This window comes from Lonchura striata, chromosome 9 (genome assembly GCF_046129695.1).
Source record: "Lonchura striata isolate bLonStr1 chromosome 9, bLonStr1.mat, whole genome shotgun sequence".
Taxonomy (NCBI): domain Eukaryota; kingdom Metazoa; phylum Chordata; class Aves; order Passeriformes; family Estrildidae; genus Lonchura; species Lonchura striata.
Genome location: NC_134611.1, coordinates 1,595,404 through 1,621,940, shown reverse-complemented (window position 1 = coordinate 1,621,940; position 26,537 = coordinate 1,595,404). Strand labels below are relative to the sequence as shown.

The following is a 26,537-nucleotide window of genomic DNA, read 5'->3' as shown; positions in this document are numbered from 1 at the left end:
CTCCAAAATAGGGGTGCAAATTTCCTTTCTTTTCCCAGTGTAAAACTGCCTAACACATGATGTAACTGCATGTCACGTGTTAGGCAGTTTTCTTGTTTCCAGAATTAAACAAAGAAACATGCACTTGGTTTCACATTCTTTACTACTTGAAGATGGATTGTTTTTGCATGTTGAGGTTGAAGTCTGTAGTAATTCTTTCTTACTCTAGTAAAAGCAGCTAAGTGATCTTCTGAAGGTCTTGACAGCTCAGGAGGCTAATTAAACTAGCACTTCTGGTGCTTTAGTTTCCTTATTTGAAATATCTCAGACAAAGCTTGCTATCTGGAGTCACAAGAGCACTGGACAAAGGAGCACAAGGTCTGGAAATAACTGGTACCTGTATTTGGTTTGAAAATAGGACTGTTACACTCAGGGCTAAGTTTTAAATGCTCAGCTCTTTCCAACAAATTTGCATAAATAATCTCTAAAATCCTAAATTCTTATAGCCTGTTTTAACCTCTGCCTTGTGTTGTCCTGATTGTTAAATGCAGTTAAGTGAGCGGAGATAAGATTTAGCCAGATAACACAGATACTTCCTTTCAGAAAAAGCTGGTTCTGAGGGATGTGAAGGGTAACAAGAAACAGCAGAGTTTTAAGCCTCTTTTACTGGGATTTAGCTGGGGAAGAAAACCCTCCATCATCTTTGTCCACATAAACCACAGGAAAAAAAAAAAAAAAAAAAAAAAACCACTGCTTTCACCCCAAGGAACAAACCAAGAACAGCGTAGAAGAAATTTATTAAGATAGCACTATTTATACAAGTTACTCATGCTAGAAAAAAGCATAAATGATACATGTAAACATTTGTTTACAGAATACTTGTTTTCCTTGTAAAGGTGCAAATGATCTTCATATGTAAACACAAGAATGCGGACCTTTAGGGAGAAAGGGGCTTTTAAAAAAAGTTTTAATGTCCCATTTATGACTGTAGTGTATTTTTTACTATATTCAAGCACATTAAAGTCTGGGTTACATAAATCAAACTATGAAGTTAAAGAACTTAAGATGTCAGCACTGCCTTTTTCATCTCAAGAATTTACAGTCCTCTTTAGTAAGGTCCACTGTTAGATCAGGTGCAAAAGATCATTTTTCCATATTCAATAGAAATTACAGTAAAAACAGAACTGTTAAGTCTTGAGTTCTTCTCTGCTCTCCCCCCAGTCCTGGGTGACTCCACAATTATTCACAGTACCAGAAAACAGCCCTTCCCCTCCAAACTCTTACATAAGCCTCACACCTTTCCCTGCTCTAACCATACACAGGCAAAGTGCACAAAAATCACTCAAAGAGAGGGCACCATCCATTATGGTCAGGAATTCTACAGGCAAGAGGGCAGCTGAGGTGAGGCTGGACTGAGGTTGTTTTTTTTCCAGCAGGAAGGAGCTGGCTGTGGATCTGCCCTTCCAGCAACACAAGAAGTGGGTGTCAGACTTAACAGATGATACCTGCACCCTGCTTCAGACAAGAACTGATATTGAGCAGACAATAGGAGGAAAAAGGCTTTTAGAAGTGAGCTAGAACTAGGTGGATTTAGGTTCTGTCAATGGTTGCAGGATAAAGTACCAGTGTGGGTGTAGCCAAACTGTATTCCACACCCACCTACATTATTTCTGATGAACTGATATTATTCCTGCATTATTCCTGTTAGTGGTGGGTCCTTTGTAGCAGCTGTGAGCTAGGTGCAGTGTGCTGTCTTCACAAAGTGACAACTACACCCAGCCTAAGTGGGGGATCAGTTATGCCAATGGGCCATCAAGGGCTCCCCAAAAATATCCTATGACTCAGGATTCTGTAATTTCATTGGGAAATCTCTTGCTCTGGGGTAGGGATTCAGCATTCCTGCCTGGCTTTGAGGGTCCATAATCTGGGGGTTTGGGGACTTGGACACAACCACCACCACTGGACAGCCAAAGAAGGAGCAGGCCTTTCCACAGGACCAGCACTTTTGACAAGACCTCATCCATCACTCTAACAGGACTGCAACCACCATTTAATCAGGACTGGTTTTAAGCCAGTCTTCGTGTATTCATTGCAGTTACTGTCATCTTTCTATTGAACTGTACCTCCAACTTGAAATCCCTCACAAGGTATTTCTGTGGAGTTAATTCCTCCCCTGCTGGTTTACCTTCAAACCAGCACAGATTCACATACAGTAGAGAGGAGAGGAGAGAAAAGCTGAACTTTCGTACAGTAAAAAGGCATTGCTTGAAATCCTTTTCCTCTCACCCTTTTTGGGCACTTCACTGATTGAGTCGAGCAAGAGAGTTCCAGTTCTGAAAAGGTACTCAGGGCACCCATCTTCACAGCTCTCCTGTCCTCTAAGAGACCCCAGATCATACCACAAGGGTTGGAACCACAGTAGCTGGCAGGACACAGCCCTGCCCAAACCACCAGCTCGAAATGCAAATCACACATATATATATAAAATACATATATATATGCACACACAAATGTATATAAAAGCTGGAATCATCGCTGTGAGCGATACAAAGGAAATACATGATACAAATCAAATGAAAAAATAAATATACTCTGTGCACAGAAAAGCTTCTGTGCAAAGGTGGCACCTTGCAGGTCAAGTACTTTTTTTTGAAGCTCTCTGTAAATAAGGCAAAAGCAATGTTTTCTGTATCACTTTTTTTTCCTCTTTCGTCCACCAAACAGCTGCCACATCCACTGCTCCCACAGCAGGAAGGAAAGCAGGAATCCCTCCTCCTGGCCAGACTCCCAGTATGGAGTGTATAGGCTCTACATCAGCATCCTTTAGGCTACAATAACTGTTACAGTTTGGTTTATTCAAAAAATGTAGAACTATTTAGAAAAAATACGGACATAAGCAACACTTCTACTTTTGTCCAGTGGTTCCCTGGAGTCTGACAGCGTGGTCTCCCGCGGGGCACACTCTCACAGAAGTCAATTTTTATAATTCCATAGAAAGAGTTCACCGACAAAGAGTTACATTGGATCTAGACCGTGCATACTAGAGCTGCAAAGAGGTCCAGTGTCAACAAGTCTCTTCAGTTTTTTCTAGGAATGAGAAGGCAGGGGACTCCCTCCCTCTGGAAGCTTACCATATATGAGATTCACAGTGTGTCATTTTGATAACCCCCACGCCTCCGCCCAGCCGCCGGTAGTTCATCCCACCGTACAACCTGCAGAGACAACATTCCAGGGTCACACACAGGCTCACATCCTCCTCCATGGGGACACCAACCCTTGGGAGCTGCCATGGCAAACACTGAACCAGCCCATGTTACCATCATTAAAGCTGCTTAAAGTGAAGAAGAGGTTGTGGAGCACCCATCTTACACACTTCATAAGTAAACAGCTGTATTTGTTCATGTCTTTCTCAGAACAGAAACTGCTGCTTGATTTGACACCAAATTTCTGTAACTCAAATAAATACTTCATGCTCCCTGTCTGGTAGTGTGCAAGACAGAAAAGAACTTTGTAAGCTGTAGATGACCTTAAGCTAGGTTTTGGGTAACACAGGACTAGGCTTAGTCCTCACAATTCAACTAATTTAATTTGTACATGTAAACCCTTGCATTCAGCTGAGCCAACCAAGTTATACCACATCCCAAGCACCATCTTTTGCTTGACTGCAATGGTGTCTGCATTTCATAGGGATATCAGATCCCTGCAGATTGTAGCTGCATATTCCCCTCTGTGCCACTGGAGTCTGATGGCAGGAACAGGAGAAGCAAGTTCTCCAAACAGCTTTGTTAAAGCCAAATTGCAGCAGAATCGTTTCTCAGTCAAGCTGCACAAATAAAAAATATCTTCAAGATACAATGAAAAGGGAAGACCACAGAAGATGGTCACCCATGTTGAGTTCAGTGGAGGAAAAAACCACAAGCTAATAATAACTTGAAAAATCTCCCAAACTGTGTGAATGCCTGCCAGGCAGTAACTTCTAACTCTGGACTGTCCCAGGGAGTAGCTGAAACAATTCTACTAAGGAATCTCTCTCCTCAACTGGTTTCCTCAGCAGTTCAAAAGGTCCTGTGGCTCACCAAACCAGGAGAAATTCCTCCACTGCTGCTCACGACAGCCATTCTTATCAGTGAAGGGTTAAGCTACTACTATCACTAGTAAGAATAAGGACATTCATTTTTTTCTATTCCCCACCCTTGCCAGATCACCACAACAGCAAAAATAGCCACAGGTGCTTGATACTTTATACTAATTACATTTGGGAATAAATACACAAACAATTGTTTTCAAGTATAGTTATGACTAGAAAGGCTATTTTTCCTCTTTCTTTTCTGCTCAGCATATATTTTGATCAGCAATTTCAGATTATTTATCTTAGCTTGGAGATTCTTTCAGTGGCTGAATCTTGCTGATGTAAAAAGGAATAACATCATGTACTTGAATTGTTTCAGCTCCTCCAAAAGGATTCAGAAATCACTGTCTCAGCTTGAAAGCAAGAAGTGAACAGGCCAAATTCTACATGGTGGCTGTGAGTTCCTTCTGCTAAGGACAAGCTCAGTTTCACTGGGAAGCAGGAGAGACTCAGCCCAAAATGAACAGAAGGGGCATAGTGGGATATTTTTCAAAATGTAGTTCTTAATTACAAGGCAAGCAGCCAGAACAGGAGTGTTGTGATGGCTCTACCCCACACAAGTTCTCTGCTATGTTGCCTGCAATAGCTCCAGATGGATTTCACTCTTTGTCACACAAATTCAAGTTACCTCCACGTGTTAGCATCTGGATCAAACACCTCAATGGTCTTCAGGTACGTTGTGCCATCAAAGCCCCCCACTGCCATCAGCTGTCCATTCACCACGGCCAGGCCAACCTGCAAAACAGCCATCAGACAGCAGCTACTTAGCTGGGATGTCCAGAAAAGAAGGGTTAGAATGAAAATATTAAAAAAACTATTTAATAACCATGTTTGGTGAAAGGCAGTCTGCACAAGAGGGTTGGGTTTTTTTTCTTTAGGGCACAACACAAATAAAATAACCTAAAAAATAAGACATGGAAAGTTAAATATGTATCTCAGAATAGAGAATCTCTCAAAGAAAAAGCAAAGGGTTCCCATTATTGCCAGCTACAAGGAGTAAAACCATCTGAGTGACAATAAATACATAATAATCTAAACCTTTTTCATACAAAACTTATGTTCTGGACTGAAATTCTTCCCCAGGAAAGAATATTACCAGCCCACAACACTTGGTTAAAGTAACAGAACCACAGGTAAGCCCCTGGTCTCAAACCTCTCCAGTTGGGGCTTGGACCATCTGTAAGCACCTTGGCCTCTAGACTTTCTATTTAGTCTTTCTGCAGAAGCACAAAATCACTGAAACATCAAAACCATGATCACTTTCAGTGGAAAACGTGGAGTATAACAGAGAAAAGGGAAGGGACACAGTGTAAAATGGTCCCTGCTTTGGCTTTGAGGAAGTCAGAAGAGCTGCAGATACTGCTGCATGTGTTTAGCAGTTTCTATAGAAAGCAAACACAGAAGCAGCTGATAAAAAGTCAATATTTAATGACAAACTAAAGTGGACAGCATTGGACAGCTCACTCTGCGCTTGGAGAACAGAAATAAATATGTGTTCTCTGCCTCTAAAACCAATGGTTGCTCAAACTCTGATTCATACTTGCCCCACCAGACACTAGAATACTAACTCACAGATAGAACTCATCCTCTCTTTACCACATAATCCAATATCTAATGATAAACACCATATAATTTACATCTCCCCAGCCAGGATGACTACTGAAAACACTGCAGTAACCTGTTGTTCACAAGAAAGCACCACCAGCAGCAGTGGATGGGAACTTGCTGTCACCCACAGCATTCAGTGAGGAGAGGCAACAGCCTAAGTGAAAGCCCAGGAACCCTTCTCCCACACATGCTGGGAATATGTATCTGAACATGTGCTAACCCAGTTTCCCAGCTTTTTCCTCTCAGGAAGTGGGTGTTTTCACCTCCTAATTCATCCAGAGAGACCCAAGTACTAATTTGATAGCATTCTTTAATAGTAGCAAGTACAGCTATGTCACCTAAAAGCTCCTCTGCTTCAGGCTTAGTTGACCACATATAAGGGCCCAAAAATATTTAAATACACCCTCAAATGACTCATTTCCCCATCCTAAACAGCTGTCTGTGGCATGACCTGGCTATCTCTCCACCCTCTAGTCTTGTTAGAGAGCTTTTTGCAAACTTTTTCCCTCACAGAAAAGAAGTGAAGATGCAGAGGAAGCAGGAGAGCCTCATGAGAAGACTGACACTTCACTGTGTGCTCTCCCCACAGCAAGAGTGACAATGACAGCCTGCCCTGTGCCCTCTGTCCCCATATGGTGACACGTGGCATGGAGGAGCCCACCAAGCCCCACTTAATGCCTAGAGAGGCTGACCTAAGGCTAGGCAGTGCTAAAGGAATAAAGTAGGGATTTAGTAAAGGCCTTCAAAGGATATACTTTGGGTAGTACAGGAGCCCAGCCATGGCGCTACCCAAGATGGATCCTGGGTCACGAGTTTTCACACTTTATAAGTTTTGGTTCATTTCCATATTGGGGTTAATTGTCCATTTCCAGCTCCAGGTTATGCAGTCCCATCTTCCCAGACTGCTCTCCTCAATTTGCTGTTGTTTGCACTTTTTGGGCCTGAAGCTATAACACTGTCCTTGGTTCTGGGGCTGGAAAAGGATTGTTTTGTATGACTAAACTGTAAGGAGAACTTGCCAACACTTTATATAAAGTTCAGAGTTTTACACTAATGCAGTGCAGAATCTGGAAAACATGGGAATCAGAAAAACAGAAACTTCCACAGACACTGAAGGATCCGATCTCTAGCCTTGGAAGGGGCTTGGATTGATGTAAAAATATAATACACAGACATTAAGCAGAAAAATCATAAACTTATGTTTCTACAGTTGTAAGTAAGAATATGCTTTACATAAGTAAGAAACTGCATTGATAAGATGGTGAAGGGTTTATAATGTATGGGTGGGGCTGTATAGAATAAACCAAGAGTTTAGAAGTTATGAGAATGTGCAAGTGAGACAGAAGACATTGGATAAAAGTAGAACTAACTAAAGGTGATAGGCTAGAAAAATCAAAATAAACCCTGTGGCAACTGTCTATTGGGTTAGAAAGTTCTATATTGTCTCATGACAAAGAACTTGTGACTACTCTTGAGCTATGGCCGAATGCTTACTCCTCTCATGGCCTCTGAGACTGATGTTTATCCAAGAAATAAATTGTTCTTAGCTTGAAAACAGTCCTATCCCTTCATTTCTAACAGCAACAATGACAGGAAAATACAAAATCTAAAACCTGAGGCATCACACTCACCCCACTGCGCCGGGACGTCATGGCCACCACGGGAGACCACTGGTTGGTGCGTGGGTTGTACCTCTCAGCACTGCTGAGCTCTGTGGTGTCATCCCTGCCTCCCACAGCATAGATCATGTCCTGGTACACAGCACAGCCCAGGTGCTTCCTCCTGGTGCCCATGGGGGCTATCGTGTGCCAGCGGTTCTCCTGCGGGTTGTAGCGTTCCACTGCGGAGGAAGGGAAGGTGTTTGGTCAGCAGGGTTGGCAGGCAGCAGGTAAAGCACTTTTGGATCTGATTTCCACACACCAAATATACCATCAATCCATTTGTTCTCTCTTCCAAAACCATGAACCTGTTTGTTCTCTCTTTCCTTCCAAAGCCATGAACTCATTTTTCTCTCTTTACTTCCCAAGAACTCTTGCTAGTCTCTCTACTGTCTCCACACTCATATCTTCACTCAAGAGGGAGCTGGCAATGCTAGAAACTGACCTGCAGCAGTTTTACTTTTGGCACCTTCCTTCCTACAGCAAAAACGGCTGCTGCAGGAATTAAAAAAAAAAAAAAAGAAGTGTTTGCAACTCCTATGCAAATTATCAAAACCTTGTATTAAGGACATACTGCCCAATGAAGGAAGCATGGAGAAAGTAAAAATATAACACACAACCAAGTAATAGGGGCTCACAAGTCTGGAGAATGAGTTATAATACAACAAAATAATATTTAAAGAAGAAAAAGCTCCACAAACTGATCACTGAGATATTCAACATCTATTTGGGGACATGATGGGTTCCCAGGACCAGGACAAGCACTGACTGGGAGGACAGCATAAGACATACCAGTATTGAGAGGAGATGTTCCATCAGAGCCTCCTACAGCATAGAGGAAGCCTCCCAGCACAGCCACTGCCACTCCCAGGCGCCTGGTGCTCATGGAAGCCACTCGAGTCCATTTGTTTTCTTTGGGATCATACCTGACAAAAGAATAAACACCAGAGCTGTGTGAAGTGCTGACATCTTCACAAAAAGGAAGGGTGAATTTATTCTCCCCAAACAAAAATCCCTGTAAGATTTGTACAGTTCTTATCCCCTCTCCAGCTTGTCTGCATCAGCTGCACCCTCTAAGAGACCCTTTTTCTTGCTGTGCCCCACTTCTTTGGGTTTTTTTTTTGTAATTAAAAAGTACCTCTCCACAATGTTGAGACAAGACACGCCATCCTGGCCACCCACAGCATAGAGGTAACCTCCAAGAACTGCTACTCCAACACTGGTCCTGCAGGTGCTGGTGGGAGCCACATCACTGCTCCACTGATTGGTCTTTGGATCATACCTGGAAAAAAGCCACACCAAACAGCACAAATTACCTGCCTAGGTCTGCTTCAGACTCTCCCATACTTGGGAGCTCTACTAAGGCTGTGAAACTTGCCTATCCTGAGCTTCAACTGCAGCACAGCTCTTTGTAAGCTGGATAAAAGCCCTGAAGTGATACAATGCATCCCCTACATGTTATTCCAGGGATGTTCAAACTGCAGGTTGGGATGAATGAAGCTGGAGATCAAAGGTTCAGGCTCCTGAGAGAGACTGGCTGGCGTGTGGTAACTTGCAGCAAAGAGCAACAGCCAGAGTTAACTCTGCTCTGTTCCCTGCAGTTCACAAAGGAACTCAGCCAGCACTGGGACTTCCAGATAAAATATGGAGGATACAAGATGGACTTGGGAATCCAGAGACAAAGAAGTACAGTGTATAGCAGGATGTGGGAGATGCAACACTAGGGTCATGATTTGGGAAGTTGGGAGCATTTGAGGAGATAGGTGGGAAGAAGGGGAGGCTTGAGGTGTACAACTTATTGGGTTTGTTACAGGGCCAAAATTTAGAGTAGCAGGAGAGCCTGAGTCATGTGGCTTTCAGGCATGGGAATTGCCCCATGCAATTCCCAGAAACAGAAAACTTGGTAAAACTTGTTTGACTTTAATCTTTCACAGGCCTAAAACTGACCTATTTTCCTTCTTCTGCCTATGTGCCAAGGTTCCTTAATTCTCAAGTTGCCACTTCACAAAAATAATCCAGGATCTTTCTCTCAGCATCTAAGAAATGCTCACTGTAACCTCACTTTCCTTAACAATGCTAAAAACAAACCAGCAATTGCAAGGAAGGTTAACCAGGATCACCACTCCTTCCAACAACACACCCAGACCCATCTCCTAGAGATTCCTTCCTTATGCCAGAGGCTTTGGCTTGTCCCATTAAGCTGGGGATAACACAACAAAGTGTTTTGCACCAGGGGTGTGCAAGGCAGGAGGAAATGACAAAATGAACTCAATTCCTAAGAAGCTGAACTCAGGTTTAAACATTCACAGCTGAAATTCTGCACAGTGGCCCTATGGAGACCTACCTTTCCACACTGTTAAGATAGGAGGAGCCATCGTGGCCTCCCACAGCATAGAGGAGGTCATCCAGGACGCTGACCCCGACACCACAGCGCCTCTTGCTCATGGAAGCCACCATCCTCCACTCGTTGGTCTGGGGGTCGTAGCGCTCCACGCTGGAAATGGCGTCCCCGCTGCACCAGCCCCCCACTGCAGCCAAACACCAAAACCAGCGTCACAAAAACACCCACCGAGCTCACAAACTGCCCCTGCTCCTGCCACAGATCCCCCCTTCAGACTCGTCTCTAAGTCGCTCCTTCTGAGGTTTGACATTACAAAATAGAAGGAGAGCATGAACTGAAGTTTGGAAATGCTGTGGCATGCACAGCACCAAAGAAATCACATTAATAAGAAAAGTAAGTTAACTTAAGCTTTCAAATATTAATGCACAGGTCACATTAGAAATAGGTTTCTGAAGATTTTATGGGAACACTACCACCAGAAAGTCCTGCCTGGAGTCTCTTGGCCTAAGCCAGTGGGAAAAATACATAGATTCAGAATACCCTGAGTTGGAAGGATCAAATTCCAACTCTTCTGGATCTGCACAGGACAGCCCTAAAAATCCCACCACATTCCTGGGAGTGTTGGTCTAATGATTGCTGAGCTCTGTCAGGCCTGGTGCTGTGACCATTGCCTTGGAAAGTCAGTTCAAGTGCCAGACTCTACTGTGGTGAATAACCTGTATCTAATATGCAACTTAAGCCTCTCCTACGCAGCTCCAGGCCATTCCCTCAGGTTCTACTGCTGGTTACCAGAGAGCCCAGATCAGTGCCAGCCTCTCCTCCCCCATCATGAGGAAGCTGTAAATCATGACAAGCTCTCCTCTCAAGGCAGAACAGACCAAGTGACCTCAACCACTCCTCATATGACCCCTCAAGACCCTCCAGTACCTCCTGCTGACACCACAGCCACACCTGCAGGGACACACACCTGCAAAGAGCACCTCTCCGCAGCGGATGGGTTTGCGCGGCCTCGTTCGCGGTCCCTGCATCAGCGGCCGCTCTTGGGGAAGCAGCAGGTAGTTTTTGGCTTCATCCACCAGATCCCTGTGCAAGATAGGAAAATATGAACCCCCAGAGCTCAGTCTTGGGAGAAGGGGCCAATCAGAACTGATGGGAAGAGCAGCCAGCACTAGTCATGCACCTCAGGTATCGACAAGTCACACCAGAAGAGCGTGAGCAGCTCCGGTTAAACATACGCTGTCGCCTAAACACTCACGGGTTGTTTACAAGCCACTGACACAGGGACAGCAGCAAACCAGCACCAGTGCTTGGCCAGAGTTCACAATAGATAATAGTTTGCTACAAAAAGACTGATAAAAAATATATATCTCTGACAAGAGATTTGTCAGGCTTACTGTGCAGAAAAGAAAAACCCAGCCTGCCTCAAGCTAAAACTCAACAGTCAGTGGTTTTGCCTCGAAGAGAACAGGAGTTGGAAAGCACACAAATACATAATACACACATGACCAATAGATGGAGATAGTACCCTTCTGATGAATATTTTCTCCATCAGCTCTGGCCAGCTCACACTGTCCATCCATTCATGATTTGCCACCTGGACTAATCCTAATATTCCAAACCCTTGAATAAAACAAAAAAGAACAAAAAAGTCCTCCTTCCCTCTACAAATGTGGAATTCCCCCAGTATGAATGCTTATTCAGGAAGAGAACAATTTAGCCTACGCCCTGAACTTCTTTACAATATGCACGAGATCATGTGCTTTGTGGACGATACAGAACACTGTAGAACCAGAAAGGTGAGACTCATACCATAAAAAGAGGAAATGAAAACTTTCCTGTATTATCCCTGTGGGAAACAGCAGACTGTACTCCCAGAGTCCAATTCAGCTATCAAAGTGCAGACATTCTACATAGAAAAACTACTTTAGATCCTACTGAGATCATTGTGAAAGCCATGCAAGAGCTAAGCTGCAATAAGAGGCTGTGACTAGAGGGGGTGAAAAAAAGAAAAAAGGCAAAATGAAAATCAATATACTGAAAGGTCTTTTACCAGTCAAACTGCACACTCAAAGTTTGCCATTTCACTGAAAACTTGAAAGAACAAAACCACTCCTAGGGTGCACCAGTGACTGTTATGAAAACAGTAAACAATTTTTCTTGCTTCTCCTATCCTGCCAGTTGCCAAAGACTAAATTGTGAGGCATCACCCATTTACTAGTGACAAATGAGCACAGTTTCAGGGGACAACCTAATCCAATTCGGTAAATGGCTGAGGAGATTTACCTGCATTCCTCATCGCTCTTAATGAGTGGATCAGAGCCCACTGTACCCACAAGAAACTTGGGACTCAGCAGGGGCAGGCGGACATGCTGCAGGACCTAAAACACAAACCAGAACACCTATGGTGGAACCAGAGATACCCACAGAGATGCAAGAAGTCAAATGGAAAATAACAGAATTTTAGTTGAATGCAGCTTGTCTCACAGCACATTTGCCTTTTCAATAGCCCAGTTTAGATACCCAGCAGAAAATCAGTCTTCAGACAATCCACTGGATCTATTAGCAGCTGAAAGGTCACAGCTGGAAAACTTTAGAAAATTACAGATGTCAAGACATCTCTCTGAACACTAGTTAAGTTAGTGTTTTTATCAACCATTTAGCTCTCTTAAACTCAAGTGGCATTGCAGAGTAAATGAACAATAAGAAACAATACATCTTTCAGAAGGATTTAGAATTTGAAGGCCCAAGCATGTACAGACAGAGGCAAACAGTTATAAAAGCATTAAAAGCTGCCTTGAGAAGAGCAGCTTTTTCCAGTTTGGTTTGTTTACTTAAAACCATTTTCAAAAGCTTTCCAGTAAATAAAGTTGCATTTAACATCTCTTTCCAAAGCAGAAACAGTGAGGCAGGCAGATGCTCACCTCTTTTGATCATCCAGCCCCAGACTTCAGAGGCTTTGGGCTGACAGCTTTGTCAGAATGGGTTCTGCTCTGTGAAATGCCTTGGCTTAGATGAAGCATCACTTTCCAACAAAACCATTCTGACAAGCTCCACTGTAACATCGTGAAGGCTGAGGCACAAATCAAGCAGCAGAGCTTAAAGAAGCACTGCAAAGCGAGACAAGCCTTTTCTTCTCCACTGTGGTGTTGATATGAGTCTCCAAGCAGTGCAGGCAAGTTTGGCTGGACAGACTGCTGGAGTGAGCTGGTTTGGCAAGTCCTAGCTGGAAGCAATCCAACAAATCCCCTAATGAAGGCTCTGACCAGCCGAGATGAAGGGACAGTGCAAGCAACCTAACACAGGTGGGAGTCAGAGAGAATTTTGGTGGCTTTACAGCATTCAGAAGCGCTCTGGCACCACCCTACCATCCCTCATTCCTCTCCCCCTGGATAAGCAGCCTGGAATGTCACTGTGCCCAAAATTACCTGTGGCAGCTGGGGTCTTCTCTCCTGGATGCTGTACTTCACCCAGGCCATCACAGCATTGAACACCTGCTCCTCGCTGCGTACATTTAACTCGTCACTGGATATGATGTCTATGAGCTGGTTGGCAGGAAGCAGCATGAACTCCTCACTCTCCATCACCTGGGAAAGGCAGAGGAAAAAGGAACAGAGTAAGGACAAAGCATCAGAGCCATTCAGCACTCCAGCACTTCATTGACTGACCCAGTAAAAAGCCAAATCCTCATCAGTTCCAAGACCAACACATGTGAATGGTTTGCTGCACAGGGCAGACTGCAGCCCGCAGCAACACAGCAAGACACTTATAGATGGGCATGCCTTTTACACCCTTTAACACTTTTAAAGGGTTAAACCACACTGATCAGGTTTCAAAATTCAGGAAAAACAAAGGCTTTCTTTAAAATCAGCCTCCTCGTTTGCCGTGTCTAATACATAAAGCAGAAATAAAACCGCAATAAATACGTGACTAAAAAGCAGCACTGGAGTGCAGAGATTCACAAGGAAAGCAAAACAGAGCACAAAAATAAGAGTCTCAAACAAGTTACCAGAGGCATTGCAGAGAACACAGAAAGCCTGAGTTGTGGCAGAACAGAAAATATTTCAAGAGACTCATCTGATCCTGCCTCTTTCATTTGCTCTAAATATACACATGGAGTATGCAGTAGTCAAGATGCACTGAAGAGGGAATCAGAGCCCCAGAGCCCCTAAGGACTGATCTCGTGTGAAAGTCAAGCCACTGACAAACACATTAATTCCTTCAGCATCCAAGATAGCAACCAAGTTTCTCAGGAGGCCTTGGCTGCTGCTGGGGGACTGGCTCACACAGAGTGAGTCAGTCAGACTGCCCTGGGAGCTCACACACCACCACAGCTCCTGCACAGGCACCAGGAAAGGTACAAGAATCAAAATTAAAATTGCAGAAATGACCTGACTGATACCTGCCAGCTCACCTTCCTTGCAAGAATTCCCAGTCTCTAGCCTGCAATTTCCAAAAGGTTCGGGTACAGAAAATAACTGAATGTTGGCTTGCCCTTATCATCTGTGACCACATTAGAATTCCATGACTTATTTCACTATTTGCTGTACAAATTAAAGAAAAACACTCTTTGATATGATCATCTCAACAGCAGTCAGCTGTGCAGTCCTTTTAATTACCTGAAGAAGTTATTTAAGGGCACTGAACAAATATGCAGTTACTGACAACAGAAAATATTGTTAAAAAAGAACAAAGAGGACAATAAGATCAGTTACCAGACTTGGTTCTTGGGCACCCTAAGCTTTTGGGAAGTGAAGGCCACAGCAAGGTTGGCCCACACACTCCTTCAGCCTTTAAATAGGAAATGGGTTGGTCATTAAAGATCTTTATCAGCTTTTTTCCATAGTCTCCCTTCCTCCTACAAAGCTTATGTGTAAACTTTAGTCTGATGGTTTTTAAATGCAGCTTCTGCAGAGTCTGAAAACAGCAGCTGTGGAAACTCCCGAGTTAAAGATGCTCAGCCAGTCTCTCCCTTTGACCCCAGGACACTCAGTTGCATCGATGGCCTCACAAAATTCAAAGCACTCAAAGCACTTCTTCAAACCAAATTATTACTACTGTGCAACTTGTTAGTTTACATAGTAAAACAAATAATTATTTTAAATGCTTTGGCTTTTTTTTGGCTTAATTAGCAGGACACTCATAATTACCTGACTAATATTAATGATAAATTCACCTGACTTGCTTAGTGGGAAAGAATTGGCTGGATTCCATTTCCTCTGCAGCATTCCTGAACATCAGTGCTTTAATAAACAGAGAGAATTCAGGTCAGACTATACAATATAGAGTGCAATTTTTGTCTGCTGATAAAAGTGCAAGTTGTCCACCCATAAATATAATTTTTCCCTACACACAAATGTCAAGAGATTAAAAAAATAAAAATCCAAAGGCTGTTCTTGTACAGTGGAGTTGTTAATAGAACCATTTCACATTATATGCACAAAATCCACTAGGGGTTATAGGCAACAAATTAATTTGGGAGGAATGGAAAAAATTGAAAAAACATTTTACCAAGAAGTTAATGATGTAATGCAGCAACACACATAAAAATTTAATAGAAGAAGAGGTTAGCACAGCAGAGGACATAAAGCAATTCAGTCTGCATTCAAAGTAACTGCATGGGTTGGCCTGGTGCCTGCTGCTTAATATTTCACATTGCCACCCAGGAAATTCCCAGCTCACGTTCCTTTCTGCCAGCTTGGAGGAACAATGACCACACAGCCTCTGTACAGGAAGGCAAGTTTTTTATCAGATTTCAACCTTCACAGTGGAGGATGGTTAAGCAGACAAGTGCCTGGCTTCCCCCAGGGATCACCAACCCACTCCCCAACTGGAAAACACTGCCAGAATGGAATGCAATCCCAAGGAGCAGCACCACTGACGCTGAAACAGTGGAAGCAAAAGAAGTGATTATTAAGGATGAAGAGCTGCAGAACTTCTGGGGCACTGAAATGGACACCAAAACCTGCCCAGGCCAAAGAAACAGTGCTCTAATCTAAGCCTGTGTTTAAGTCAAGTCAATTATAATTTACATAATCTTCGAGGAAGTGTTCTCTTTTGCCTTCGTGTGCTTTAACAGAAATAAGGAAGACAAAAGGTTGTCTTCAAGGGACTGCAAAAGAAAAGAAACCCATAGCAAGCAGCTCTTAACAGCCAGCTGCATGTATTAGTGCTAAAACATTTTAAAACAAAACCGTCAAGCTGTTAAAATGTTATTTAGAGGCTTGTAAGCATGCCTTACTCATGTAATAACAAGATCTAATAACCAGTAAAACAACCAAGCACTGAAAATAAACAACCATCTGGATAGCATCTTGCTCCCCCCATCCCCCCCCCCCCCAAAAAAAAAACAAACCAAACAACAAAACCAGAAGAAAAGAAGCGCAGAGCAAGCACAGAGCATATGAAGTGGTCAGCTAAAATGTAGGGCTTTGGGAAACCACCAAGTTCTACAAAAAAAATGCTCATCTTAAACAGCAAATTCTATTTGGTTAGAAAAGATGTATTTAATTGCATTTTCTGTAGTAAACTGATGTTGTGTCCACAGTTAGATACCAATAATTGTCTTCACCGTGTCCAACAGTCATGTTGCTCCTGCCCAGATTTTTCTTAAGTACTGACTGAAATTAATACAATTCCAATCTGCTTCTTGCATGTCAGATGAAAAAAATAGACAAGCTGCCATCACTCACAGCACTTCCATACTGCTGCTTTTCTGGGGAAACTAAATTAGCACCAGGAGTTCCTGGAGTTCCTCCCTTTGGAAAGGATCTCCCTGTGAAGCTGGTGGGAAGAGGAGATTTTTTTGCATCAGTTCAGTAAGACCCACTCTGACTATTGCTCACACAATCCTTTAATTATTATGTTGATCCTTCTCTGAACCAGCTGCTGGCATTTTTCTTTTTCACTAAAAAATCATCTAGGCAGAATTAACAAAGGATGAGAAACTTGAATTTATAAAGGTCAGCTACAATATTACACATCTGAATTACTTTCAGACAGCTTCTGCTGAATAATAGATGCAAAACTCTAGTTCTGCTGCAACCAGGGATTTGAAGACTCCCCTGAGGCAGCCTCACACTCCCCCAAACACCCACTTTTCCAATCCCAGAGCTGAACATCAATTTTTTTGGATTCCATTGATACGTTGTCCTTACTTTTAACACCTGCCGCCCCCCACCCCAACCATATAGAATCCAGAATATTTCTGAAAGAGGAGTGGAATGTCAGACCATTGTGCAGGCACGACAGATTCAATGCCGAATCCAACTGCACCCATGGCCTTGTCTCCCACACAGCACTCACCACACACCTCTCAGGGAAGAAATGCTGTGCATTATATACAAACCACTGGTACAACACAGTCCTGCCACCTCTCTCCTCTTCCTTCCCCACTTAACATCTGGCACCCATCACTATGGGTCCCATCACTGGCACCCATCACTATCAGGGCACAGAGCATGTGTAAAGGCAGGATTTTGAAAAAAGGACAAAACGAGAGCTGCTGAAAGCTCTCATAGGCCACGCTGATGCATGTTACATCACAATTCCAGCACGCCAGCTCCTTACCTCCTGGAAGTTGTGCTGTGTGAATTTGTCAGCGATCCTCAGCAGCTCACGGCACGAGTGAGTGTCAGCAAAAGCCCGGATGCCCAGGCAATTGGAAGGGTCCAACTGTCTCTTGAGGAACTCGCAGCAAGCCTCCTGGATTTCGGCCAGCTGGAGAAGGCAAGCAGCTGGCAGCAAGGTCTGAACATTCCCCTCTTCCACGGTGATCTGCGAGGTGTAGGCGAAGTCGATGAGCAGCTCCATGGCTCGCTCGTCGATGTCCCTGATCACCACCTCCGTCTGCCGCGACTCCGCCAGCTCCCCGGTGAACATGGCTCGGAAGTAGGGGCTGCAGGCCGACAGGATCACCCTGTGGGCGTAGATCTTCTTGGCCCCCACTACCAGCACCACATCGCAGAGCTCCCGGTGCTTCCTCAGCAGGTTGATGACCTCCAGGGTCTGCCGGGGGTGCTTGTCGGAGATGTAGGGCATGCGCGCGGGCTGCGGCACCCCCTCGGGCAGCTTGTTGGGGTCTCCGAGGGTGCAGCGGCTGGTCACGTCCATTCCGGTCTCTCCTGGGCGAGTGCTGGCACACCTGCAGCGCAGGAGATACAAGTACAGCACCATGGTCAGGGGTCCCAGAGCCAGCCACGCTCCTGACTCCGCGGCTCACGCCGGAGCCGTGCCCCTAAGTCCACGGCGGGATGGGAAAACAAGCACGTGACCACATGGAAGAGGAATCCATCTCCAAGCAAAGCTTGCTTAGAAGTAAACAAATGCCAACATGTGGCAGGCTTCTATTTATTGCTGTTTTTATAGGCTTTCTATGACACACGGCTCTAATATCCAGCTACACATCCATATTTATGAGCTGAACCTCACCGTAGCCTTGTGTGGTAAAGGCACATTATCCCCATTTCACAGAGTGACTCAAAGCACAGATTAGCTGACTTGCCCACTGCCAAGTGCTGGACCTTTCTTTGACAGAGGTGGAGATGGATTTCCACTGCAAAGAGCTCCAGCTCCATGATTTAACCAAACTTCTCTGTTTTACCTACGTTTTTAATGGGGTCACTCATCACTGTAATGACTGAACACACTACTGTCACACAGACTTCAGGAGCTCAAGACGGCCTGCAGACTGCAATGAGCATCTTTCAGGTTCACAGAATACCCACTTTAATCATCACCTCTTCAATTATTTTTGAGCTATGGAGGCTCCTGACTCAATCCATCCTCCCTGACATGTGTCAAAAGAATGTCAATCTTCCCCAAGAATGGCAGAAGGCAAGCGAAACCAAATCAAACCAAACAGGAAAAAGATAAAACAAGTATCCACCACTACCAACCTACCAAAAAAAGGAATAACAGGAAGTCAGGATGGTAACTTTAGAAGTGAAGAATCACTTAAGAATACATAAACTAAGTTACTGGCACAGAGAGGAAACAGTATCTTCCCAGTTCCACATGCAATTAGGAAAATCCAGGAAACTGCCACGTCTCCCCACATCAAAGGAAAACCATCACTAAAAGCAATTAAAGAACATTAAGCAAAATATCAGAATTTATTGATGGCTTATGACCATTGAAGATGTCCTGAAAAATGCTAGCCACTACCAGTTTTTCCCTGGTCCACTGGCATTTGTGAGCTGTCACTACCTCACTGTTCATATTAAGAGTTAAAAAGAAATCAAGCTTGGCTTTGCCATGGCTCAAAGTAATTTGCAGCAGGCTTGAAGGAAAGAATTAAAAAAAAAAAAAAAAAAACTCGCATCTTTTCCCCTCATTATTATGTCAAATGCACTTTCTAAGCACTAGGAAACCAGTCTCTGCAGCAGTTCAAATTATTTACTTGCATCTTAGCCTGTTTTCCCATTCCCTCCACACCCTCTCCTTGATCATCATATTCAGATGTTTTAGACCATTACTTCCTTCTCCTATCTTGGTTACACAGATCCAGCTGGGGCTCCCCTCTGGGTTTTGCTGCTTGCTCCTGGTTCAGCTTCTGCACCTTAAATGCCATGGATTTTTTATCCCTGCTCCATCTTTTTTTACATCCATCACCGTTCTGCTTTCCTGACACCTCTGACAAATCCTTCTGCTGTTTCACTGCCTCTCACTCTCCTCCACCCACTCCTGTCCCTCACAACCCAAATTCACCTTTGGGGGGTTTGACAATCATTCTCAAAGCTCTGCCAAGTTCCTCACAAACAATGTATAAGTTGAACTCCCCTTGTAGCAATACACACCAACAACAATTAATGGTACCCCTGCAAAAACCCCAAGAAAACTCAGCTGAAGAATAATTTACCTAATTGGCTTATTTTCACAGTCCTTAGCAGCCAAGGCCAGAAGGTAAGTAATTTAATCCCTCTACCAAAAGATGGAGAAAGGTGGTGACAAACATTCCCCTGTAGAGTTTGGCTCTTGCTATGCAAGCTAAGTAGCTTTTATTGTGCATTAAGTGTTTTAAACTATGTCAAATCAACCCTTGGAAGGAAAAAACAGAACACAATAAGAGTTCTTTTAAGATACATGCTACTACAGTTCTGGACACTGTCTTGACCAGGCTGTCAGTCAAAGAACAGAAGCAGCATTCTTCAAATAAAAGCCCATTTCATGTAATTACAGCTCAGAAGAGCTGGTGCACATCCAGGACAGGGCATCCTTTTGGAAAGCACACAACCCCGCTGTCACACCTGTAGGTTTTCCTCATCTCCCACTAAGAACAGCCCTAAAGCAGATCTCGGAGTGGCTCAGGTTGTAAGCACTGACAGATCAGACTAAGGCCATGCTGCCAGAAGAAATACACAATATTCCTGCCAATCCCACAGCTCAAGACTCCCTGCCAACACAGGGCAATGGTATGTACCATCTTTGCCACAGGATTACTTGGCCAGATTTAGGCAGTAGCCCTTGTCTTTCCTAGCCAGGACAGAACAGGATTTTTCTGCCCAAATGAGGCCCTGCTGAACACATCTTTAACTCACTGAAAAGGTGTCTGGTTAGCAGGAACTGAAGTCATTCCTGTATTGTTGCCACCAGCATTTATCTGAGAGCATGCATTGTACCCAGCCTCCTTACTCCTGGGGAGAAAGTGGTGGTTAATGATTAAAGAAGACTGAATGGATGGAAAAAAGAGTAACAACCAAACATTCCTGATTCATCCATAACTTATCTCTGGGTGAACCCAGTGATCAATTGGCTTAAGACTTTTTCAAGCTGGATCAACCCAGATGCTTGATGTGAAGCTCGGTGGGTTGCTGCTACACACAGGCACAGAAGTGTGAGTTTAAAGGACACAACTGCTGGCTTGTGTCACCACAAAGATTGTAATTCCACTGCATTCTGTGTGCATTATGCATAAATATGCACAGAGAATGAAATGATGAGTCAGTAGCTTAGAGGTGTGAAAGACAGAAGGCAGCACTTGATTCTCACATGGCAGGGGAGCTGCTTCCCCCCCCCACAGAACTCCGAGCTGCTCCTGAATAGCCAGGGTGATTAAGGAGGGCTGAGGATCCAGAGGAAATGTGTGTGTGCCTGGATAAAACATTCACACGCAGCTATGCAGATATTCTGGGATTAGCTTCCAACAAAACGAAGGGCTGGGGAAATCAGCAAATACAATGGGATTAAGAAAGGGCTGACAAAGGATCCGTTTTTGTAGCACACTGCTGAGAAGTACAAATGGGAACACAGGCAGTCTGCAACACTAAATCAACTAAATAAACAGGCTGCTCTGCCTCCATTTTATTCCACTAATGCCCAAAATTTCATTCATTAACAGGAACATGTATGAGACATCCATCCTTACGGCAGCTCCTCCCAAAGTTCAAAAAAATACCTCAAAACATACAGCTAGGGAAAATTCTCTCCCATGCTGTCATAAGGGCATCTTAACTTTCAAATCTGCATTTTTTAAGACAATGTGTGTTTCAGCACAAGATTACAAACAGGTGTTAACACAGTTCAGCAGAAAACAACAGGCTGACCTAAGACATCAAACACACATCTCAGGCTAAAAACATCAACTGAAATCCAAAAATCATACACTGTTGGAGTGGATTTCAGTAGCAAGAGATTTTAGTAGCAAATAAAAATAACAAACCAAATGGGTAATGATTTCTGTCAGTGCCTTGGTTTGAAATTAAGAAATATTTCCTATACTCATTGCAGAGCTGCAAGAACAAGGGCCATTGATTTGGCCTAGCCTTTGGCACCAGAAGTCACCTCCACAACATGCCAGCCAAGTAAATGGAAATGCTTTATTGTGGTATCAGTACTCTAGGGATTAAGTTAGCTAAAAGTCTGATTATCAGGAAAAATACCACTGATTCATTTTCTTGCCTAGCTAGCAAGGTTTCAGTAAGCTTTCTCAACAAAGGTATGCAAACAAGCAGATAAACCTGAGATACTATTTTACATTACACAAAAGGAAAACAGCAAGGATCTGGTGTGTTTGCCCCTATTTATATTGCTTGGTTTGAATTTTACTGACCAAGCCCAGAAAATTCAGTTTCACCCTGACTGATTAAAACATCTCAGTCAGAGTGAAACTGAGGATGGCCATACTCTGAAAGAGAAGGTCATTACTGGAGTCTTCCAAAACCTCCCTGAACCTTCTGTAGTTTGTTTGGGCAAGAGCTATGTCCAGGTACTTGGATAAGCTCCTGAGTGCACGATCAGGATCTGAAGCCTCTTTCCTCCTGCCAGGCCTGGCTGCTCAAGCCTGCTCTGATCCAGCACTGCTGTAAGATGGGAAAAGGCTGGGTGAGGAAGAGCTGGGAGAGCTTCCCCAGTTTGTCTGGGAGCTGCTCAAGCCCTCATGCCTGAGCTATGTTGAAGGTATCTCTGCACCTGACTGTGCACCCACCCATTCTGAGCTGATTTCCCTGCTTCCTTCCTCACCCCTACTTGCCCGAGGAGTCCAGGACTCCTGTCTGGCCTTGGCCATCAGATGTGCTCTGCCCTCCTCATCTGGGTGCTGTGGGACCATGCTCTTCACTCAGAGGTCCCTGCTGCTTTGTTTTTCCCTTCAGCAAAGCCACATTCTCTTGCTAAGAATGAGCAAGAACAGCCTGCCCCAACCACCCCTTCATTCCTAATGCAGGGTAAATCCTGTCTGCAGCAGTAATTCTGCGTTCCCTGCTATAATCTTGACAGGAATAGCTGGAATTCCTTGTCTGTTCAAGCTGTTCCTCCTCCCCTCTGAATGCTGTACACATTTGATACCATCTCACTGTGTTCATTAACCCACTAGTGGCCAAGCCCCACTCCCCTCTTTGTGCAGGACCTACCACAACCCTCATGTGGGGGTGTAAATTGGCTCCAGAGCCCTGAGTAAAAGGATAAAAGAAAGTGCTCTGCCATCAGCATAGCTGGAGTTCATAGGAAGATCTGTGCCCAAAATCCAATCAGGGACCTTTTATCATTTTCTGCTAAGACAGGCAATAGGAGGAAAACAAACAGAAATTTTAACAACCCACACTGAGGCCCTTAAAGCAGGCAAGTGTATTCCAGAACTGAAGTCCACAGCTCACAGCAGAGATGTGCTTGTCAGGCAATTGTCTGCAGCAATAATAAAAAACCTCCACTTCTTCAGCTCTGTGCTGCTGCCCACCACAAAAATTAAAAGTGAGTGGCAGCCAGAACTTCCACAATAGCAAGTCCAAGGCCACAAACCCACAGACACACAAACTCCAGCATGTGAATTCTCTGCCTCAGTATGACACAGAAAACAACAGCCACAGAAACAACTTTAGAACCTCAATTTCCCCATCAGGAACACAAAATGTAGGGAGAAAACAAGAACGCAAGCCAAGCTAGTCACCAATTTTACATCATTCTGCAAAAACATCTTGATAAACGGAGCACAACATCAAAACCTAAAAAGCTGGTTAAGATTTAAACACAACATCAAAACCTAAAAAGCTGGTTAAGATTTAAACAATCTCCACTGAAGAAGGCTATGATGAAAGAGAACTCATCTGTTATTTAACCCATCTTGGAGGAAAAGGAATTCACGGCAAAAGTCACATACAGCTCCTTATTGACCAAACCACACTTCCTATCTTGGCAAAAATGCAGCACGATACCCAGGCTCAGAAATGCCTCTGTCATATCCCAGGCTTACTCACTGCTGAACTGCAGCAGCGGCACAACAAATTAACTTCATTAAAATTCATTTAATTAAAACAGCATTGTGCCATTCTTCAAGGGTTTAAGTGACTACTTACTTCTTGCCTCCTTACACAGAACACAGGCTAATGGTTTCTGTGGCTAAGAATGCTCCATATATTCATCTATGGTTAAAAGACTTGCCTTCCCTTACATGAGTGTTTACAGATTTACCCACAATAAAATTTTCCTTCTTTCAACATCCCAAAGAGCACAATGGGACCAAGCAAGCTGCATGAGTTCTCTCCAATTCATTCAGAGGTGAAGAACTTCAGGCAACTTTGCTTTCACACAGCCTGAATCATAGAAATGTATCTGGTGTTAAATTTTGCTGTGGGATTGCCACCAAGCAAGGAAAATCAACAAGAGCTAGCAGGGAACCCTGTTTGCAAACCTGTCATTGTGCTGAACTACTGTGACAACTTTTCCCTATATGAGAGAGAGAATGTTTTTGACACAACCACAGCAAGAACTCCCCTGAATTAAACTTAAGCTGCATCTCCAGCTCATTAGAACTGAGGCAGCTGGCATCCATAATTAGAAAATGAAATCTCCTTTTCACCCAAGACCTCACCAAACTCCTTTCTTTTAGGGAAAAATAATGCCCTTTGGAAACCAAGTTTAAATTTATTCCTAGGCAGTTTATTTTCCACAGTTTGAATACCTAAGTAATTAAATACTGAATTTCAAATATCACAGTAAATGGGGGAAGAGGAACAGAGGATGGAGAATTACTGTGACTTGTCTTCTATACTCTTCATTAAAGACATCTGGTCTCGTAAATATTGAAAACTAAATACATTTAATAAAGGACTAAAGAGGAATGATTTATTTCCCAATTCCCCATAGCCAGGCTTTTTAGAAGAAACCCAAAACCACACAACATTTTACAGTCCAGGCACGTAGAAAACCAACTGACATGACTTATCCTATTTGGAGAAGAGAAGAACAATTGTTTTTGTGTCTTACCTGCGCATTGGCTTTCCGTCCATGCACCGTGAAGAGAAGCCTTCACTCTACACTTCAAGACCTGATCCAACAGGGAAAATAAAAAGAGAAAAAAAGTCATTTCCTATGGGTTATTTTTAATTTTTGAGAGAATGCTTTGCTAGGCTCTGTCTCTACAAATGAGCTAATATCCTTTTGATATTCTGATAGAATGGCATTAAGTTTTACCTCTCTTGTGTCTCACTTATTCATTGAGACTGATAACAGAATAAAATAGTTCAAAACATCTCCCACTTACTCCTTCTCTGTAAAAAATAAGAAAACCAACAATTTCCAAATTAAAATAACCTTCTTTCCCCTCTTCAGTCTCCCTCCAAGAGAACAGGGCTGCCCACAGCCACGTACTAATGTGCCTTTGAGCTCTTATCCAGTTATAAATTCAGAGCCCAGATTAACAACACCTGGACTGCAGAAAATAAAGCAGAAGAAAACACCACCAACATTAAAAACATTTCCACCACGGCTGCACAAAGATTCCTTACCAAACAGAACACACACATTATAAAGTCAGCAAACTGCCTGCCTCCCTGAATCCTTAAAATTATTCTACCAAAGGGAAAAATATGTGATGTGCCAGGGTGCTCACTGTCACTCCTTGCTCGGAGCCAGGAGGTATCTCTCCCTCACACATTTAGCAGAGATTTAAGGCAGGCTGGCACTTAATAAACAGCACAGCGCTGCTCACCAGCTACACTGCAGAACCAGAATTTGATAGAAGATAAAACTTGTGTCTGGAAATTGAAGATAACTGCGCCCCAGAGGTAAGAGGGATGCTAATAATGCTACTACATCTGCAAAGATGAATGATGCTGCCTGATGCTCACCACACTTCCATTCCAAATATTCCTTTTCTGATAGTAATAACAGTGGCAAACTGCACAGGCCTTTCATATTCAACCACTAACTTCTAATTCTAATGTATATTAACCCTTTCTACAAGGGCATAGCTTGCCCCAATTTCATTTTTGACAGCTATTCACTTAGGAATACATTTAATTCAATTATTATCCAAAGCAATAAGCCTAACTTTTTGTAAAAATAATTCTATTAAAAGAACAGAAAGGTGTTCTGCTTCCACACTGATAGTCACAGGCTTCTACCCCTCCAGAAACGGAGCAAGAAAGGGGAAACCACTGAACTATGGGAAAAGCAATAACAGAAGAAGAATTAATTAAACCTTAAAATAAACACAAGTAGCATTCACAAGACAAAAAATAAAATTAAATTTAGGAAGAACAAGACCATTTTTGGAAGACTGTCAGACTGGAACCCTGCATCCAACAATGAGCAAAATATTTTTGGCACAATTTAAATTGAACTACAGAACTGTTAGAGCTCTGTTCTTCCTCTGTGAGGAAGAACCTTCTTTTACAGGCAGCACTCTCAAGGAGCATTATCCCAGACACAAAAGCGGTGCTAGCTAATGAAGAATAAGCCCAGACTTGCCGTCTGCCACACTTGCAAATTACTCAGGTTCACAGCTCCCTGCAAATAAAGACAGGCGATCCCTCCTGGTTAGGGCACCGCATAGCGATTCCGAGCGAGCCGCCGGGGCAGCGAGCATCGCCGCATCCCGCCGGGGCTGTCCCGTGTGCGCGCCAGGGAACGTGCGCCAGGCTATTCTTAGCCCCCCGATTGCATCAGATTTAATCCCCTAAAACCCACGTTAAAAGCCGCGGAGGAGGGGGAAACACACACACACACACGCATACGCACAAAATAAAGACATTTAACCCGCGCTGTCCGCGGGGCAGCAACAGGCTCAGGGGCGGCTGTGCCAGCCCTGCACCCGCGGCACAACTCGGCTCTGCCGGCCGCAGCTCCTGCGGGACGGGCACCGGGCCCGGCCGGAGGGCCACCCCGAGCCGAGCCGAGCCGAGCCCGGCCGAGCCGCGGAGCCCACGCTGCCCCAGAGGCCGCGGCGGTGCCCGGGCAGCGCTGCCCGGCCCACCCCGCGGCCCGGCCCGCCGAGCCGCCTCACTCACGCCGGGCGCGGGCTCCTCGCACCGCCGAGCCGCGGTCCCGCAGCGCCGCCCGAGCGCCGCCTCAGCCGCAGGAAGCGGCCCGGCCCCGCCAACCGCCGCCGCGC

General features: G+C 44.1%; 1 protein-coding gene across 2 annotated transcripts; it reads right to left on the bottom strand.

Moving 5' to 3' along the window:
* Positions 1-759: 759 nt before the first annotated feature.
* On the bottom strand, positions 760-26,537 carry KLHL20 (kelch like family member 20). 2 transcript variants are annotated; one of them, XM_077785262.1, is made up of 12 exons: positions 26,434-26,537; positions 24,410-24,470; positions 17,282-17,855; positions 13,141-13,299; positions 11,999-12,093; positions 10,683-10,798; positions 9,719-9,902; positions 8,513-8,656; positions 8,167-8,300; positions 7,348-7,556; positions 4,737-4,843; positions 760-3,191 (listed from the first exon to the last, which is right to left on the bottom strand). In XM_077785262.1, the coding sequence occupies exons 2-12, from the start codon at positions 24,430-24,432 to the stop codon at positions 3,107-3,109; spliced, it is 1,830 nt and encodes a 609-aa protein (XP_077641388.1). In that variant the 5' UTR covers positions 24,433-24,470; positions 26,434-26,537; the 3' UTR covers positions 760-3,106. The 2 variants fall into 2 exon arrangements, with proteins under 2 accessions (XP_077641388.1, XP_077641387.1); XM_077785261.1 differs by lacking the exons at positions 24,410-24,470; positions 26,434-26,537 and having other exon boundaries at positions 17,282-17,887.